At 43.6% G+C, this 19,370-nt stretch overlaps 1 protein-coding gene across 8 annotated transcripts in view; it reads right to left on the bottom strand.

Annotated features, from left to right (window-relative positions):
- The window catches only part of BCAS3 (BCAS3 microtubule associated cell migration factor), a 292,590-nt gene that overhangs the window by 155,060 nt on the left and 118,160 nt on the right, over positions 1 to 19,370 (bottom strand). For all 8 annotated transcript variants that reach the window (XR_008841832.1, XM_056506355.1, XM_056506359.1 and 5 more), the window contains exons 20-22: positions 18,220 to 18,320; positions 15,056 to 15,252; positions 13,663 to 13,760 (exon numbers count right to left, since the gene is read on the bottom strand). Coding sequence is in view for 7 of the 8 variants with exons in the window: in XM_056506355.1 (XP_056362330.1) it covers positions 13,663 to 13,760; positions 15,056 to 15,252; positions 18,220 to 18,320 (396 nt within the window). In the remaining variant the exon portion in view is untranslated. The remainder of the gene's footprint in view (positions 1 to 13,662; positions 13,761 to 15,055; positions 15,253 to 18,219; positions 18,321 to 19,370) is intronic.

Here is a 19,370-nt window from a genome sequence, read left to right as displayed (position 1 = left end):
CCACAGCTTTATTTCCATAAAGAATAAAATTATTTCAGCCATCAAGACTCTAATGCTTTCCTCTGGCTGTCTCATATAATATATGATTTACTTTAACAGATTATATTATGAACCTCTAATTCACAGCAATAATAATTAACAAATACCTCATATTCCAGAGAATACACACAGATTTTCCAACAGTGAAAATTTAAGTGTAAGTATCTCAGATGCTCACTTTATCCTAATTTCTGACAGGGCAAAACATTCCAACAGGTTCAGCAGGGCAGAATTGTAGCAAACACACTAAGAAAGCCCCAGCAGCTCTCTGAGGCACAAAACAAAAGTTTTTGTTCAAAATGCAGAATTTCTGGCTGACATATTTCACGTTCCTTTCGGATTTAAAACACCCTGCTCTGAAAGCCACCATTATTTCCAAGTGAAGAAAGAAAAGGGAATTTACTCCATTTCTCCCCACTCCTCACTCTGCTATTGTCCCCTGTATCTATTTCCAGGAAGCCAGATTCATTAGGGTTAATCTGCCTACTAAATGAATAAACAAAGGATTTCTCTGTCACTGAGGGGCCAGGTGAGGCGATATCATCTTCTAACACAGAAAATCATCCACACAAATACAGAGCAGGAAATTACCTGCTGCAATCCCACACCTGGGATCATTTGGAAAGTGCCTTAGAAATGTTGAGTAGATGACTGAAATCAAACTAATTATGGTTTTTTTGTTGATTTTTTTTTTTTTTAATGCAGATCTTCTATCAGGAGGGAAAAAAAGGCCTTTCTGAAAATGTGATGTAAAAAGGTCTCAAATGTCTTGGCTTACCTCACTTACTAAAAATGCAGAAAAAACTTTCTTGGATGAAAATGTTACAGGATTTGTGTAATAAAAGTATTCTGCTTTCTCACTAATGACAGTCACCTCTGGCTGTCTCCAGCAGTGCAAAAACATCCAGGTTTACAAATTATTGCTGTGAGAATCTAATGAAAGATACAGAATAGGGATTTAATGAAGCTGACATAAATACAGTTTCTAATAACACAACATCCACCTGCCCAGGTAACTCCTCACACAGACCCAGCTCCAAGTGCTGCTGGTTCTCACATTTCTGATGGGGGTCACAGCTCTGAGCTGACACCTGAAGGATGGATGAGTGGAGATCTGGAAAAGGTTCAGCTCTTACTTTCCAGATCTTTGCTTCTTGTGGAAGAATAAACAGAGCTATGGGACGGTCTGGGTAGGAAGGGATCTTAAATATCATCAATTCCCACCCCTGCCATGGTCAGAAACATCTTCCACTACCCCAGATTGCTCCAAGTCCTGGTCCTGGGACACTTCCAGGGATGGGGCAGCCACTTCTCCAGGCAAATACTGACAGATGTTAGAAGCAGGAAGAGAGGCTGGGGGAATTTATCAAAAAACTCCAAAGTTTTTTGAGGAACAAGAATTCCTTCAATGCAGGGGTGTGAGCTGAGCTGTGTTACAGCAGAAAAGGAGCCAACACAGGCATTAAGAACTACAGAAAACACTGTGACAAAGGTGCAGATGTGCTCAGCAGCTGTGACTGGAGACAAGCAGAAAATCTGAGGAAAAATGAAACAAAAATGGAAGAGGTCTCAGGATTCAAAGAAAGAAGGCACACCTGGGTGGAAATACAGACACAAATCCCAAAATTCACAGCTTGGCAATGCCATGGAGGAAGAAAGGGCAGGATTTGAAGCTTTGGGATGAATGCTGCTCCCAAAACTACCCAGCAAAGGGCTCCCTTCCCTCCCACAAACACAGATTCCATTTGATGTTCCTTCTACAGCAAGCAAGAAGAGATAAATTAAAATTGAGAACCTAGAGAGGGCTTTGATCCTATTGCCTGGAAATATGTATAAGAATATTTCCTCCAGACGTGCTTCTGCTATATATGGAAACCAAATGCTGACTAATCATACAAACCTTATGGTGCCTGAGCACAGCTGTGATCTGCAGCACAGCACTGTCACAAGGGCCAGGAAAATGGGGAAAACCAAGAAGTTTGCTGAGGAAGAGGAGAAAACTGTGATCAAAGGCACTGGGGGGAAAATCAGACAAAAGAGAGAGTTTCTAGCTGGTGAGCTTTTAAGATCCAAGTGACATTTATTCTTGCATTACTGAACTTCACCAGGCCAAGTAATGATTATCCATTTTCCAAGGGTAGAAAAAAATGATCCTGAGACCTGCTGACTCAGGACAGCAGTAATGGGATGCAAAAGCCTGAATTTTGGTTTATTGGTTTATAGATAGCACCAGCTGGCAGGGCTGGAGCCATTTAGAGCTGTTTTATCAGGACATGGCCTCATGTCCCCAGCACAGACAGGGATGGGACGTGGACAGAAGCTCTGATGTGGCACTGTCACTTGTGGTGATGGCCAGGGCACAGTCAGGGCTTGAATCTGCCTGAGGAATATGGGGTTTCATTTCTCTTGGTACTCCTTATCCTCTGAAGTGAGAGGAATACCAACTCAAAGAGCAGCATCAATTCTTGCTTTTCACTTAAAGTGCTCATCAGTGTGGCATAGCTAATTAATGCTTTCAATAGGTGTTAGAAATTCCTGGGCTGTAAGGCAGTAAATGCATTATGAGCAGGCAAAGGCAAGTGGCTACAGTTTAGAAGCACAAAGGTGAGATAATGGCCTTCCACATCACTGAACTGTCAACCTCATTTAGCACAAAGCCTGGCATCTGGAGATTTCAAATCATACAGCCGTTTAAAAATATATAGAATGTTAAATTAAATGACAAACACGGGACATGTCACCTTTTAGAGGCAGAAATGTAAAACCAAAGCATATGTTCTCCAACTGTATTTGCTTCAGGATCAGCAATATTTTTGTAACCTCATTAGTTTCTTGACTTGGTTTTAAACATGCAAGGATGGATATACAAATAAGTTACAGGTCCTCCATGTGATATCCTCAATATAAGTCAATCTTTACCAGCAAAATAAATTAAGAACTGGAAGTTTAGCTCTTGTGGAAGGTGAAGACAATGAGGAAAAATTTCTGTGAGCTGTTAGGGATGAAAGCCACTCTGTACTGAGCTCTGTGTGCACATCTCCCAGTTTCAAACCTACATTTACAAGCACACCCTGTGGCAGACTGTCCCTGCCAAGGCCAGGGCTCAGAGGTGCTGGACCCAGCTCTGGTGGCTGGGGCAGCCTGGCTGTGACAGAGCCCAGGCTCCTCTCAGGGCAGCTCTGGGTGCTGTCCTGTCCTGTCACTGCTGCGGTGGCAGTGTCACACCAGGGCACATCTGTGGGACAAGGGCAAGGTGACAACCCCCATTTGGTACCTGTGCATGGTGCTGCTGCTGCTCTGCACTGCCCAGCTCCCTGTCCCCTGGAAAGGGGGGCAGCCCCACCTGCCCCCCCCGTGCCCCCCCCGTGTCCCCGCCACGCGCCCCGACCCACACACTTCACATCTTGCACAATCCCCCACTCAAGGGTTTGCTTCTCCCTTGCTCCATTTTCCAGGCCTGCACTGAGTGGAGCCTCAGGGCTCAGGGACCACCTCTCACCTGGAGAATCCCAGGATGGTGATGCCAATAACCCCAAACCTGTTTTCAGCCTTTTGCTGACTGTGCCCTGCCTGTTTTCACCCTCCCAAAGCACAGAGAGTGCTCTGGCTTCACACACTCCCTCAGAGACTCCACTCCTTTTGGAAGGAGCAGAGTCCCAGGTGGGCTGTTCCAAGCAGGAATAAAAGCCCCAAAGCTGGAAAGGGGGGCAGCCCCACCTGCCCCCCTGTGCCACCCCGTGTCCCCTCCACGCGGCCGCTCGCGCTTCACGCCTTGCACAATCCCCCACACAAGGGTTAGTAAAAGGCCAGAACTAGGCCAATAAAGCTGGATTTGATTTGTTCATGCACAGCAGTGGGGGAGTGCTGCCTGCTGATCACACCCCCAACCCAAACTCTTTTTCAGCTCCTGCTGCAGAAGCGGATCAGATACCAGTTTTACAGAGCAGGCAGTGCTGGGAAATGGCCCCACCAGAGCTGGAGCCCCTCCTCACCCCTATCAAAAACCATTTTATAGCATGGGGAATATTTGATACCACCTAATGATCACCAATTAATAATCTCACTGAGCCTTGACCCAGAACATCTTTAAGCTGTGCATCCTCCCAAGAACTTGCTTCCATAAGGATGGATCCTCTTCCTCTGCAGGACCAGCACAAACCAACTGCAGTATAATGTAAATTTTTTTTTTTGTCAGCCAGATTCACAAAGTTTCAATCACGTTTCATTGGAGAGACAGGAAAAAAACATGAGCCAAACTTTGAAATAAAAATCATGAAATAGTGAAGCACTGCTGGCAGTTCAGCTTACTGGGCATCAAAGTTTAAACTTTGCTTTCAACCTCAGTTTTCCAAACACGCTGTCACTCACCATAATATGGGTTAAAAATAAGAGAAAGCAAAGATGAAATGTAAATGATTTAAATGCATGCATATGTTCTTTTGTAAAATGCATAATGCAGCTGCAAAATTTTTCCTCATATTTTGGACACAAATCAAGGGGGAAATGGTTCACTTATGATACAGTGAATTTTTTATCTAACTTCAGTGCTAAAATGTAGCTCCCTGTAAGCATTTTACTGTATACTTGGTGTTGGTTTGCTTTTATTTGTGTTTTTTTCTTAGAGCTTAAATACAAACAACAAAACCAAAAGACTACCAGAGCACTTTGTTTTTCCAAATTCTTTCATGGCAACTTTCTGCTTGTTAAAAATCCACCAGCAACACAAAAACTTTACAGATGATCTACAGCCATTTACTACATCTGATTTTCAATCACAAGTAAAATTATCCTTACTTTTAAAAATATATTTTAAGTGATGGGCAAAAAGTAGAGCACACAGCAGTTTGCTCAGCATTCCTGCTGTAAATAATAGAGGTGAAAATCCCAATTAAAAGGAATTCTAAGGAGCTAGCAAGATTCTTACTGCAACAGTGGCTTCTCCTGCTCTTCTGCATCAAGGCAGAATTAAGCAGATAGCACTTTCTGGAGTGGTATAATCAGGATTTTTTGTAGTGTCCCAAAACTGAACGTGTCATTTCCCACACCACTCAGAGCTGAGGAAATGCAACACAAAAGGGGATGGCAGAGCCAGTTCCCAAAGCTCCCTCTCCTCCAAGCTGTGCCAAAGCCTCACAAATGCAGGAGCTGTGCCTCAGCCCAGGTGGGCTGGAGGGAGGCAGGGCCAGCTGGGACACAGAGCCCTGCTCCTGCAGCAGATGTGAGCCCCAGGGAAAGCAGCTGTGCCAGAGCCCCCAGGCTGTCCACAGCAGGCACCAATGGCTGCTGCAGGGGAATGGCAGGGAAGAAAGGCTTGGCAAGGCTGGGATTTCAGGAGAGGATGGTCTGCACCCCACCTGACCCGGGGACATGGGATTTTTGATAGGACTATTACAATCTCAGGGCTTATAAAATGCATTTGGAAAGGTTTTTGTGTTGGTTTTGGGATAGGATGCGAAGGCCCCAGGAATCCTCTCAGAGGCCTTAAATCTGTGGCCAAACTCCAGCACAAACCAGATGTTGTTCATATCAGCACCTTTTGCTTTTCCCTTGCTCCATTTTCCAGGCCTGCACTGAGTGGAGCCTCAGGGCTCAGGGACCACCTCTCACCTGGAGAATCCCAGGATGGTGATGCCAATAACCCCAAACCTGTTTTCAGCCTTTTGCTGACTGTGCCCTGCCTGTTTTCACCCTCCCAAAGCACAGGGAGTGCTCTGGCTTCACACACTGCCCCAGAGACCCCACGTTCCTCTTGGAAGGAGCAGAGTCCCAGGTGGGCTGTTCCAATAAAAGCCCCAAAGCTGGAGGTTGGGACTCCAGGACTCTCCTTGCACACCAGAGCAGCTGAGGAGGAGGATGGGGACACCCCATGCTCCCATTCCCTGCTCTCTGCAGCAGCCACTTGCTGGCACCAGCTTTGCCTTTTCAGAACTCTCCAACCAGAGCTGGAGCAGTAACCAGCACCCAATTTAGCCTGGGTTGTAGTAAAAAGTGAAAGTTAAAAGCAATGCAAGCAGCAGATAAAGAACTATTAAAATCTGGCTGGGGTAATGCCAGGGATGGAGTCCAAGGGAGGGGAGGAGCCAATGGGTATCCCATAGTGGTGGATAATTAAGGAAAACAAAATATTTTCCATCTGTTTCTTTACCCCTACGTCACTGAGGCAATAAAATATACACACAAGTAAGCACCAACAGGCTGTATTTCAACTCAGATATAAATATTTATTCCCAGCAGAGAACATCTTTACTCCAGTGAGTAGCCAGGGTGAGGAGGCTGTGACTGGAACACCCTCAAGGTATTAAACTCCACCTTAGAGTAGATTAAACACCTGGCTAATTTATTATGCCAAATAACTCAGTTTTATGTGCCATATCTCCAAATCCACACTTCTGCTCACTCATCACACTCTAATGGACAGTTGCTAAAACCTGCTCCTTTTGGATTAACAATGGTGCAAGTAAGTGCTTATGATTATTTTACATAAAAAATTACAGCAGGAGGAAGCTGAAAGACAAAAGGAAGGGTCTGCAGAGCCCTGAGGACAAGGGCTGATGTTCTAGAATATCTCCTGAAAAGAGGGGAGGACAAGCTGGAGGATCTCAAGAGGATCAGAACCAGAATCCTGATGGCAGAAACTTTTAACATCTAACAGAGACTGCAGGCCAAAGAAGCAACAAAAAACAATGAGGCATATTTAGATGCTTTCAAAGCAAAAATGGGAAATGGTGAGCAAATCCTTTGAAAGATGAAGCTTAATTTAGTGAAATCACTAAATAAAAATATCTCTATTATAAACTGGTTACAAATTAAGCTTTCCCTGGAACAATACTGACTCCAAAATTCAAATACTCTTCTTTTACCTTGCACATTCATTTTAAGGCCATTTCAAGCAGTCTAGATTAATAGATGAGCTTAGAATATGTTACAAGCTTATAAAAATATAAAGATTTGCAAAACACTTCCTTTAAGCAGTGTAGGAAAAGAGCAGAAATGTCAATGCACACGCTGCCTGCAAATACCAGTGGTGTGTTATTTCTGTGCAATCTCTCAAAACACAAGTACAGACACTGAGGTTTCTGGATCTCTTGTAAGTTTAACAGTAGCTGGGAGCTCTTAGATCTCCAGCTATAATAAATATTGTATCCTACAGGAGCCCATCGGGAATCTCAGCTCATGTGTTGCTCCACAGAAGATTGTGGTGTCAGATATGATTAGAATCAACACTTCCCACTTATTCAGAGCTTTAAAGCTACCTACACACAGCATTAACAACTGTTAATGAAAGGTAATTAAGGGGCACATAAGAATCTGGTATTAAGAATGAGTTTTTGTTAGCTAGCACAAAATACCCAAGATAATAAGATTATTTTTTTCCCCTTAAATAAACCCAAGGCATTTCTGTGCTCACACCATGCTCTAGCCCACTGCAGTTTCTCAGCTGATATGAACTGAAGGTGGCTTCCCCAGCTGGAAGTTAGTAGCTCACACTTGAGCAGTGAGACACTGCAGAGGCTGCACTAATGGAGCCCTGTACACGAGTCAGGCAGCTTGTGTGACACGAGAACAACTGTCTGGGAGCAGCAGCACTGTGCCACTGACCATTATCAGGGCCCCTGGGGGCCCCACTGCAACTTATCTTCCTGTGGCAGGAAAAACCCCATTCCCTGGATTTGGTTATGATGCTGGGGAGGTCACAGTTCAGCTCTCAGGGAGCTGTGACATCCACAGAGGAACTGCTGGGCCAAAAATCATCTGGGGAGGTGGACAAGGAGAGCAGCACCTCCAGGAACCTCAACTGTTTATTCCACCCAACACAGCAGGGTTTGAAATTGCTGATTTTTAAATTTGCACTTGGATCAGTGAAATCAGATGCATGCAGCACCATTTTTTTAAGCTGATACAGGCCTGGTTTGAAGCACAACCATCTTAGAGGAGATGAGTTGCTTCAGTCACTGTTGGACTGCTCAGCTGTACCAGAGGCAAACTGGGATGAGGAACCTCCTCCTCCCTTGCAGGGTAAAGCTACCCCACATCACCACACTGTGCTGTGGGGAGTGAGCTGCCACCTCCAGAACTGACTAAACCACCCACAATCATCACAGGCTGGAAAATTAAATCAGTCTCTAATGATTCTGCTGCCTTTCACTCACTGCTCCCATGCCTGTCCTCTCCACTGTACTTCTCCTGCCTCCAGAAAACACCCACCAGTGTTTCAAGACATTAATGCTACTCCATGTATCCCTGCAGCTGAGTCTTTTCCCAGTCCAGGCAATGATCCAGCAGCAAGTGCCCAGTCAGTAGTGTCAGGTCATTTCAATTTCTGCTCACATCTCCCCAGTCTATAGGGCATAGCTGTTTCTGGATGCAATCATGTACACTGCATTGGCATCTTGGAGCCTGCTGGAGTCAGTTCTGTCTTAAGGCTCTCTTCAAAAATCATCAGATAACATTTTCTCAAATTAGATGAAATAAATCAAGTTGAAAACACTCTAAGTACCAGAAATTTGCATTATGCAGCTCATGCACACACACACACTTAGCAAGGCAGATGAGCTGGATGGAGAGAGCAGGAGCACATGTGAGGAAACAAAGATACCTGGGATATTCCACATGCTGCCACTGGTCAGGGAATAATGCATAAAATGTTATGCAAACAGGTAACATAATAAGCATTTTAAATAGATATATTAAGAGGATCAGCACAGAAGTTATTCCAGGAAAAAAGCATAACTTAAACTCATGTAAATTTAGGCTGAGGATGAACAACTACAAACCAAGCAGTGCTGGGTCAGTGTTTCTGTGTTACTGAACAGGTGATGCTCCCTAAGAGCAGCTTGTTCTCTGCCCATTATTAAAACCTCTCAATTGCTGTGAAGAACAGCCCAGGGGCCAAACCCTTTCCTTGCCTTCAAAGCCCAGCATTATCCTCTGCAGCCCTGAGTGCAATCTCTATCTGCCACAACAAACCACCTTTATCCCATGCAGGTAATTACAGGTTCAGGTCAAGGACTGCAGCCCGGATTGATTTCATCTCCCTGCAGCCCTGGCTGGCTCCACTGGAGCAGGGCAGCTGGAGCAGCCCTGACACCAGAGCTCCTGGAATGGGAGCCCAGCCCTGGCTCAGCCTGCCATTTATTGCCTGTGGCAGCAGGGACAGCCTGGGAATTCACAATGTTGGTGACTTCATCTGCCAGCTGCATTCACACATCTTTACTACTTGAATAACTGATCTGCACTGCTCCCAGGCAGCACTTTGTGGTGTACAGCATTTGGGAATAAATATTTGATTGTGCATACAACAGAAAGGAGCTCAGATGGTTTAAGGTGTGACAGCAGAAGTGCTTATTAGATTCCAAGTGAGAGCATTGCTGGACAGTAAAAATTTGTCCCGTGGCCGCTGCCTCACAGGTGTGGTGATGAACAGGAACAGGACAACTCCATCCCCCACAAGCCCCAGCCAATTCTTCTGTTCATTAAAGCCTCTGCAGGCAGAGCTCTCTGTCCATGACCAGCCAGTCACACACAAAAGAGAGGGAAGTACTAAATTACAAGCTGATTTTAAGTGAGCATTGATTGAAGTAACCAGAAGAAAGCTTAGTATTGTCAGAGTTTCATACAACAGTAATAAACAATCTTCATTAAAAAATGATGTGTGCATCCCCCTGCAGCAGAGCACTCACTCAGGTTTCAGTTGGGAACATTAAGGTTCCCCCCACCCCACACACAATTAATGAGGAAAAGAATCCTCAGGATCTTTTTCTTCTACAAATTAATTTTATTCATTACATAATGCCATTCACTGAAATCCTTCCCACTCAATTTCTGCATTTATTCTAGGAAAGAAAGAAACAGATTTACGATTCTATTCCGTGATCTCCTCCCAGCAGGAAAGGAAGAGGTTGATGCAAAAAAAGATCAGACAATTCCTCTGTCAATGTTCTCATCCTCCTCTAGCAACACAACCAAATCATTACTTGGCTGATGCATAAGTGTCCAAAAGCTCTTTGTGTGAGGGAATAAACAAGGCTTTCCATAGACAGGCACACAGATGCAGCCACTTCTGAGAAATGAGCAGGAGTGAGTCACCCAGCACACCTGAGGACCTGAGCCCACACCTGGGGTGCAGCTGAAGGGAAACACTCCTGAGAACACTCAGTGCAGCTGTGTGGGCAAACACTGACCAGCAACTGCTGCAAAATCCTTTCCCTGGAGCTCTTCTAGCCCTGAAAGGTCAGAGCTGGGTACAGATACCCCAACCTGCCTACACCCCTAATTCCTGCAGCATTCTGAGTTCTAGCAGGTTGGATTTTTCAGATATGTAACATACATAATGTGTGTCATTCCTCCACAGGTTATAGAATGAAAATTCAGGAAGGTGCCTTCAGAGCTGGTTTGGGTGTGTAAAGAGTGTGACCTTCAGCTGCAGCATCACCTGCACACAGGAGGACTCTTGAAAGTTTCTCTTTTATTTCTGGTCCCATAAATAGAACCTGACTTACTAAGACTTAACCCACCTGTGTGAAATCCAAGCCCAGCTTTGGGGAGGAGGGACAAACACCCTCTGCCTGCTGCACACAGTGAGCAGCTCCCACCTGTGCAGTGGTTCTGCTGCTGCATTATCACCAAAGGCTTCCTGCTTTACAAAGATTTAAATTCACTGTTGTTCCCCTTTAACATTTCCAACTGCCAATCTGGAACAGCATCTAGAATTACAGTGCATTTAATCCTTGAGGGTACATTCTCTCTATGATGCATATGACTAAAATATGTGCATTGAGGGACAAATGTCCAGTAGCTTTAGGTGACTGCATTTTTGCAAACTTTTCTTGAAAAAAAATCAACCAGAGAAGAGTGTCTTAGGAGAATTTTGAGTTGACAGAACCATATTGTAACATGAATTTTTAAAATACATCCAAATAATCTTTACAGATTCAGCCATCCACCTTGAGAATGCCACCGCAAATTTTCATTACTGATAACAGCATTAGAGTTTCACAATTTTTAAAGGAAGACTTTTGCAAGTGATGTTAGGAGATTGTCCTTAGCACACCACAGTTTTACAGACACATGAGGAAAACGATGCTTTAAAAAAAGCACACAAACTGCTTATTAAATACTACAATTGTCACCAACAGGGGAGAAGGGAGGAAGCTATTGAGAATGGCAGAAGGATAATGGGAGATGATAAACATGTACTTGAAGTCTTTTGATAGGAAGGAGAAGTGATGAGTCAGATAAGCAGAGGCGCCACAGGGTTGCATCTCCAAGCAACAGGCAATCAAAGCTCCAGATAAGCATCTTCATAAAGTGCAACAGGCTCCAGTGCAGGGGCAGAGCTGAACAATCACTTCCTGGTTCAGCTCAGGCAGGAAAAATTTATGACCTACTTAAAAATCCTTCAAACCTAAAAATGTCTTTTCCATAAAGAGCATCAGCCGTGTAGGGCATGCCGTGGGAAGAGCAGGAAATGAGAATATTGAAGTGGTGGAGTGGAACACAAAAACCCAGTGCTGCACATGAGTGCTATGAAAACCAAACCCTTCCCATCCACAGCTGACATTAATGGACTTTTCTGCACATCTCAGAGGTGGCAAGAGAAGAAAATAAGCATAAAATACTCTTCTTTCTTTTGCTGGGCCCTGTTACAAAAGCAGTTTGAAACCTCAAAAAACAGTATATATATTTTCCTCTGCAACAATTCCCACCCCTAAACCATCAGACAATTTAGAATTTGAACCCCTAAGTTCTGCATGGGAAAGAGTGAGGATCAGGCAATACAAAACCTGCAAAGAGATGCTAAAAATCCCTGAATCAAAAATCAATTCCAACCCAACCTGGCTGGGTGAAGTAAATAAAATACTGCCATCAGCATGTCCCTAACAAAACCCATGTATTGTTTACAAGAAACTTATGAGGTGTTACAACCAAACTGAGTCATTGCTGTACACTACATATATTTTCAGTGTCCTAACAATCTCTACAATAGATTTTGGCAATTTTAATATGGACACACATGTTAAAGGCATTACAAATGAGGCTTCATCACATTCACATGAGTCAGTTTGTATTAAAGCCCCATCCACACCTCAGGAAAAGTTGTTCAGCATGGAAGAGGCACAGACCTGTGTGTCCATTGTTTCTGCTGTAGATGGAACAACCCAGCTTTAGGAAGTGCTACAGCTACAGAATGGTCACATTTCAGAATTATTGCACATCCCTGTTACAGGTGAAGGCACTGCTCCTAGGCAGGAGGGACAAATCCCCACCCTGATAATGCTGATATCTCTCTGCATCACTGATAGTGAGGCACAGCTCTGCCATTAATCACTCCATCTCAAGTGTCACATACACAGCCTGAGCACTCCTGTGATTCCAATTTGGAACCTTCTAGGAGCAATAAGCATAGATGAACTAGACCAAAAAAAATCATAACTGATGCATTAATATTTTCTTCTGTATCAAACAATTATTTTCAAAATTACTTTGCCATGTAGTAAAACAAACAAAATTCCCTTTCAATAACCAGCACCAGATGCTTGTCTAAGCCCAACAGGAATTAATTTAACAACTTTTAAATATTTGAAAATGGAATTTATAAGGACAATTCTCAATATCCAAAGTAAATGTGGTTACTATTGAACTCTGTTATAAACACACATATGAAATATCCTGTAATACCCAAATAAATTCATTTGGCAAACAATGAAGTATCTTGGACTCAAGCATTTATAGCAAACAGCAAACAGAGTCTGAAACAGGAGCCTTTATTTTAACTCTCTTTAAACCAACCTTCAGAACCCCCTTTCTGTATGTGTTACAATCTCTTTTTACAGTTTAACCTCAATCCAATCAGGAGTCTCCAGGGATTTTCAAATCGCTAAAGATTAAAATCCTCTCCGACTTGACTGTTTGACTAATGCTGTGTGTTTAATAATTCTACTTGTGAGAGATTTTATTTGACAAAATCCTGCTGTGTGGACCCTCAGACGCTGTACAGCTGCACTGGAACACAAAGCTCTGCTGCTGCCCTTGTTTCTTTAGACAGGCTATTCCCCAGCACCGAGGGGAAAAGAGAACTTTATAGCACATCTATTACTCTGTTGATATTAACACAACCACTGTGGTATTAAATCTACACACTCTTTTCAGAGCAGAGCAGTGAAAATGTGCCTATTACACAAACATTAGATAAACTCTCCTGTTGTCCTGACTGTTCACAGAAATCAATTACATTTATGATTACATTTCAATGAAAGCTACTTTATAAACGAGATGGAACTGTAATATTCTATGCTTTAGGCATTCATTAATAAAAGCATTTCAGTGTTAGTATTTGTAAATGTTCTGCTTTTTAGTTTAGGCAGTTTTTAGCATTTGATAGCTCATGTTAAACTTTACATAAATAGTGTGTCCAGATCTTACCACAATGCTGTGGTAAGAGGGCAGGGGAAAAAAAAAAAAAAATCATCATTATGGCAGGATTGAGTACTTGTACGAGACAGCACTTACCCTGTGGTGCAGAAAATCAGGACAACCTCGATGGCACCAATTAGTACACATGTTACCAGGCAAAACAAAAGAGCAGATGGATGAACGAGGAGCAGAAGACGAGGGGGCTCCTACCTGAGGTGGCGTCGATGGCGGTGGAGCCGCCGCGCCGCTCGGCCGCGGGCCGCGGGGACCCCGGCATGCTGACGGGCTCCGAGCGCACGGGCTGGATCCTGCCAGCAACAAAGCACAGTCAGCAGGCTGGAACCACCATGGAGCCTGATCCATGGCCTGACAGCTCCTCCTCAACTGAAACATGGCACTGAGAGTCGTGTCCAGGTGTTTTTTAAACACCTCCAGGGACGGTGACTCACCCCTCCCTGGGCAGATATTCACAATCACAACCAAACCAGAATCAGCTGGGACAAGCAGCAATTTAATTGTGAAATGGCTAAAACCTGTTGGAAAGTTCTGTTTGCCCTCACTGAGATTGGGATAACCCACCCAGAGACTCCAAGTGGCTCAGATGGAGCTCTCAGGAACCCTCAAAGGAAAAAGCTCACCTTACTAAATCTGGTTATAAAGCCTCCATTGCCCTCCTCAACAGCAGCATTTTAAAGAACCATTTGTAATTGTTGATTCCTTTTGTAACATAGATCTGCATTATTTCTTTTTATTTCTGCTTTCTTCCTGCACATGTATATATATAAATATATTTGATAGCCATATCCTTATTCATGGCAGTAATTACACACGAGGAGAAATCACACATTTCAAACCCTTGCATTTCCAGTCCAAGGACAATCTGCCCACTTTCAATGGGATAAGTCATATTATCCATCTCTCTTGTTTTACTACTAAGAGTTTCAGACCAGTCCCAAACAATCCAAGTCCCTACCACAGAACTTTGGACTTCAAATCACATGCAGAGTCAGGAGCATGGAAACTTGTTAAATCTGGAGTTACTGGGCAGGACACAGACACTTGGAGCATAAACCTCTTCTACAAATCACCAGTAAGTGTAAAGCCACAGTTACCTTCACTCTCCTTCCCTTCCCTAAGCCCACACTCTGCTCCCAATTCCAAATCAGCTGATCTTCAAAACCAGATGAATTAAATACATGAAAAAAAATTACAAGGAAGGGAAAAAGGAGTGGGAAAAAGTAAAAACAGGGAGGAGGAAAACATTCCAGAAGTTCACTTACTGTTCCAACACACTGACCACTGTCTAAATTCATGGCATAAAAATGTCTGAGAAAATGAATTTATTAAGCAGTGCAGAAACTGTGAAAGGCAAGAAGGCACTGAGCAAGGCCACCAGACTTTGTGCTGTCTTTCCCAGTCATGTGCCCAAGAAGGGGCAGCAAAAGGAATCTGAGCTGCTTGGCCTGGACAGATTTTTCTCAGTGGTGCATCACACACTCTTCCAAGACTTTCCTCTGGACAAGCCTGATAAAAACTTCCATCCTACACGTGTGGCAGGAGGCAATTCTGCACACACAAGCTGGGAAGTTGGTTTTATTTTTACCTGAGGCTGTTGAGATCGAGATCATCTGTGTCAAAGTCCAGGAGGGGCTGGGGGGTGTCGCTGGGCCCGTGGGACTGCAGCACGGAGGAGCTGGAGGAGATGACGGTGGTTTGGCCCGAGGGATGGATGGTTTTGAACTGGAACTGGGGGCCCATCCACAGGCGCCGATGAGGCCCAGTGTGAGTCACAATTTCCACCTGTGGGGAGGGACACGGGCACTGATCAACACACAGCTGCAGCTTCAGGTCAGGAATGGCTCCTTCAGCGTGCTGGACTCCTGGAATGCTGCTGTTCTCAAGGGAAAAGGTGTTCTGAGCCAGGCTGTCTGGAGGAATGTTTAACAAGGGGAAGTTGGGGATGTCTTTGCTAGAGAATGGATGTTTTAGCCAAAGTCAGGGACTGGAGAGCTCATGAACCACCAGCTTCAGGACATTGAACTCCAGTTCTTAAATTGTTCTAAAGATCAACGTTTCATCCTGATCCTGTCCTTTCCTCCCCTTGCCATGATGAAATACACCCCAAAACTCAAATGCTATGACCAACATGGAACACATTTCTGCCTGAATCTGCACAGAGCAGAGAGAGAAAGCAAGAGCCCACATGCCCCAGACATCCCCCATCCCAATCAGGGCAAGGGACAGCTCCAGAGAGCTCCTTCCAGCTTTGTTACAGCTGCTTTGTGAAAGTTCACAGCTTTAACTGCTGCCCATGGATACAGTGAGAGCTGGATTGCAAATCACAGCTCCTAATTCCTGTTGGCACATGTGAGGAGAGGCTGGCATGGGGCATCTTGTGGGAAGCACAAGATCCATAACCCAGAGTGATGGGATGAACTCAGCACAGGAGCACAGCCATGGATGTGCCACACACAGGATCCACGCAGACACATCCATTTAACCAAAATTCTGACAATTCAACAGAAGTAGGGTGTTTGTGATCAGGAAAACTGTAAATAAAAGGGTAAACAAAGCATGAAACTTCTGTAATTAAGAAAATATAATTCTTAAGGCTGGAAAGATCATACAGGACTAAAAATTAAAAAGAGATTTTAAAGAACTGAAAAAGACAAAATGCAAATATTAAGCTCTGGTGAACTCATACTTTTAAAAAAGAAAATAGACTATGAAGTTCCTATCAATTTCAGCTAAAATAACTATCAGCTTGCAGAAATGCAAGTTAGCAAAGGGATTCATCAAATCAGATTCTTGTATAGGTACATATATGTATAGCAGTAGTGATTCTCCATCTTTAAGGAGCAATTTGAAACCCTGGATGATGTCAGTTCTCTGCTAATGTCAGACAACAACCACAGCCTATGCAGCTCTGTTCTCATCTTTGCATTTAGCTCAGCCTAACTCAGCTTGGCTGCAGCCATTTCTGAGGCAAGTAGCTTTTATGTAGCAGCGTAAATTAGGCCACAGATAAAGTAATCTGTGTATTTTAAGCTTGAAACCATCAGTGTCACAGAGCCGAGAGGTAAACAGATGCCTTTGCAATTTTACTGAGGCTATGGCCAGATGTTCCTGTTCACTCTCCTGTTGTGTGCAGGACAAACATATTGTATCTACTTCCCACTGACAGCACACATTACCCACTGTTCTAATTGAAAAGTTGAAGTGAAGGGCGGTGTTTTTTCACTGCTTGCTGTTACTGTTGATAACAACACTTTAATTCTGAAAAACATCCTTGCACTTCAGGCTTAATCTGAAGTGGCTTGCTGGGGAGCGCCAGCGTCGCCGTGCTCCAAGGGCTCTCATCACTCCTGCTCTCAGCAGGAATTAAACATTCCAGCAGCATTCTCAGAATTATCTCTGTGCTCTGACATCACTTGGGACATTTTTTTTTCTGTTTATAAATGTATTTACTCTTCTAGAGGGATGGATGTGGTGAAGTTCGAACTAAGTTCTGTTGACATCTTATATCTTCCAAGAATTAGTAATAAACAAACAGCCATAATGTAGGTTTATCATAATCCCTTTTTTCCCTGAGGCTTCACCAGAACAGTAAAATAAGCAAACACCTCCAAACAGTTCTGGAGAGGTGAAATCTGGTCCAAATGAGCTCAGAGATAAAATTCCTGTTGACTCCCCTGATTGAGAAGTTTCATCATTTTTGTGCTCTGAGAAATCAGACACAGCACAAACAAATGAGACACCTCAATGTGCAGCCACATCTGAAACCTCAGACAGGTAAGTGAATTCACATGACTGGATTCCCCAGTGAATGCTCCTCCTGGACAGGTCCATGTGGAAACCTAACCTCTCATTTCAGGAAAAAGCTGTGTATGATTTATTCACCAGTGGGAGAAGCAAATCCCATCCATAAATATTTCATATTTATGCCATACACCCCAGCAACACATTTAATGCATCACTCTCATAACAACATTGTTCTTAAACCAGAGGAAACCCACCTAATTTGTCAGGGTGAATTCCATGGATCAGGTACCTTGTAATTGCTTTGGCAAATCCAAAGCATTTGTAAATTTTATTTATTTATTTAACTCTAACCTTTCATTTCTAACAGGAACTAATTCTCAGTGTATTATTCATGACCTACATTCTTGCACTGAGGTTCTGTTTTGAGCCAAATGGTCAAGTATTTACTGAGTTCTTATAGAGAGGCTTCATTGACTGAGACAAAGCAAGGCTGGATAACAAGACAAAGATTTGACCTCACATAAAAATCCTTCACCAAGCATGATAGCTTTAAAGGAATACAGTATTTATATCTGGCCAGAAGTCACAGGAATTCTCAGCAGGAAATGATAACCAGGGAAGGAAGGAAGTAAACCAGCTACTACCCCATTTTTATGGGCAAATGCAGGGAGTCCCAGGTCACCACCCAAAAGGCATCATCACTCTGCCAACTTCCTCCATCTCTGTCCAAAAAGGACCAGGCCAGGACAAAAAGGGAGGCAGGTCACTTGCTGCTGCCAGCTGGAACTCCCCACTCCATGCTGAGCTTCCCAGGGATGTGGCAGTGCCAGGAATGCTGAGGTTTTATCTGCTTTGGGACCATCACATCCATACCCACACTCAGGACTGGAGTCTGTTTTACACACAGCCTGTTGGAAGTTTATTTCCCACTTGGAGGAAAGTTGTGAATTTAACTGCCAGAGTCTCCCACTGCTGTTCTCCTGGCCTGGAAGCCCCAGAGCTCACCTGTGACAGCCACTCCTCATCCTCCTGCCCGCTGTGGTCGGAGGCCAGGCTGTCGTAGGACTCGTGCCGGGTGATGGGCCCAGGGCTCCCCGGTGGCACCACTGGAAAAAGCCCAGAAAACACAAAATCTGACTTACTGGTAAATGCTTTATTTCTTTAAAAAAGCTTTTAAGTAAGTTTTAAAGTAAGTTTGAAAATAACTGTAAAATAATGGCACAGCAATGTACATTTTCCTAAATCTGTGGTAATAAATTTTCTAGGAGCACAGAAAGAACTCAAACCTTGACATTAAAAGGATGAAAAGATTCCTGCTCTTTGACTTGGGTGTATCCATACACCCAAGGATAACCCACTGGCTCTTCTTCTTTTAACCTGAAGTTCTTAAAATACTGAAGTATTTTTATATTCCCACATTTTATAACCACTCCAAGTTTTTAAAAAATTTTAAAAACTATATTATTGCAAGATTGACCTTTATATGCCAAGCTTCCAACCACTACAATTTTTTACAGCCATGTAGTAAACCCCCAATAATTGGAGTTCTAATGGCCAAGCAGACACAATGGTAGCCATAAATACAGAACGGCGCCTCTGTAATGTAAACAGCTTTGCATAAATCCATACTCTGGATGGAATAAAGGGATTTCCATCCTGCTCTGTGTCTGTCAGAGTCTGAAGCTACAGAGCCATTTCTCACACCTCTAGATCACAGAGTGTCCATATTCTCAAACCTGCAATGCCCAAAATTCAGCTCAGGGCCCAACTGATTCCAGAATTATTCCAAGCACCAGAAAATAATAATACAGAAACTTCAGTTAAAGAACACACACACACCTTCCTGAGGATTGGCAGTACAACCTGAATATGACATCACAGCACCCATTTCTCCTCCTCAAAGTTTATAATTGAAACCAAATAAACAGACCCAGTATTTTGATCCATTTTGCTGTTGCCCTCATGCTCCCCACATCTCCTGGCTCCCTCTGAATCCTCCTGCCTGTTTTGGAGAGCACAGCTGATCAACTACAGGTTTTCCTGTTATTGAACTCCCTAACAAACTTCATGGCTTCACCAGATGGTTTTGCTTTCAAACCAATGGGAACTTTATGGACTGATCTGAATTTTTTTATTCTTTCTATCCCAAGGCAACT

Source organism: Oenanthe melanoleuca, chromosome 19 (assembly GCF_029582105.1).
Source record: "Oenanthe melanoleuca isolate GR-GAL-2019-014 chromosome 19, OMel1.0, whole genome shotgun sequence".
NCBI lineage: Eukaryota > Metazoa > Chordata > Aves > Passeriformes > Muscicapidae > Oenanthe > Oenanthe melanoleuca.
Note: the sequence above shows the minus strand (reverse complement) of the source record. Positions and strands in the feature narration are given on the sequence as shown.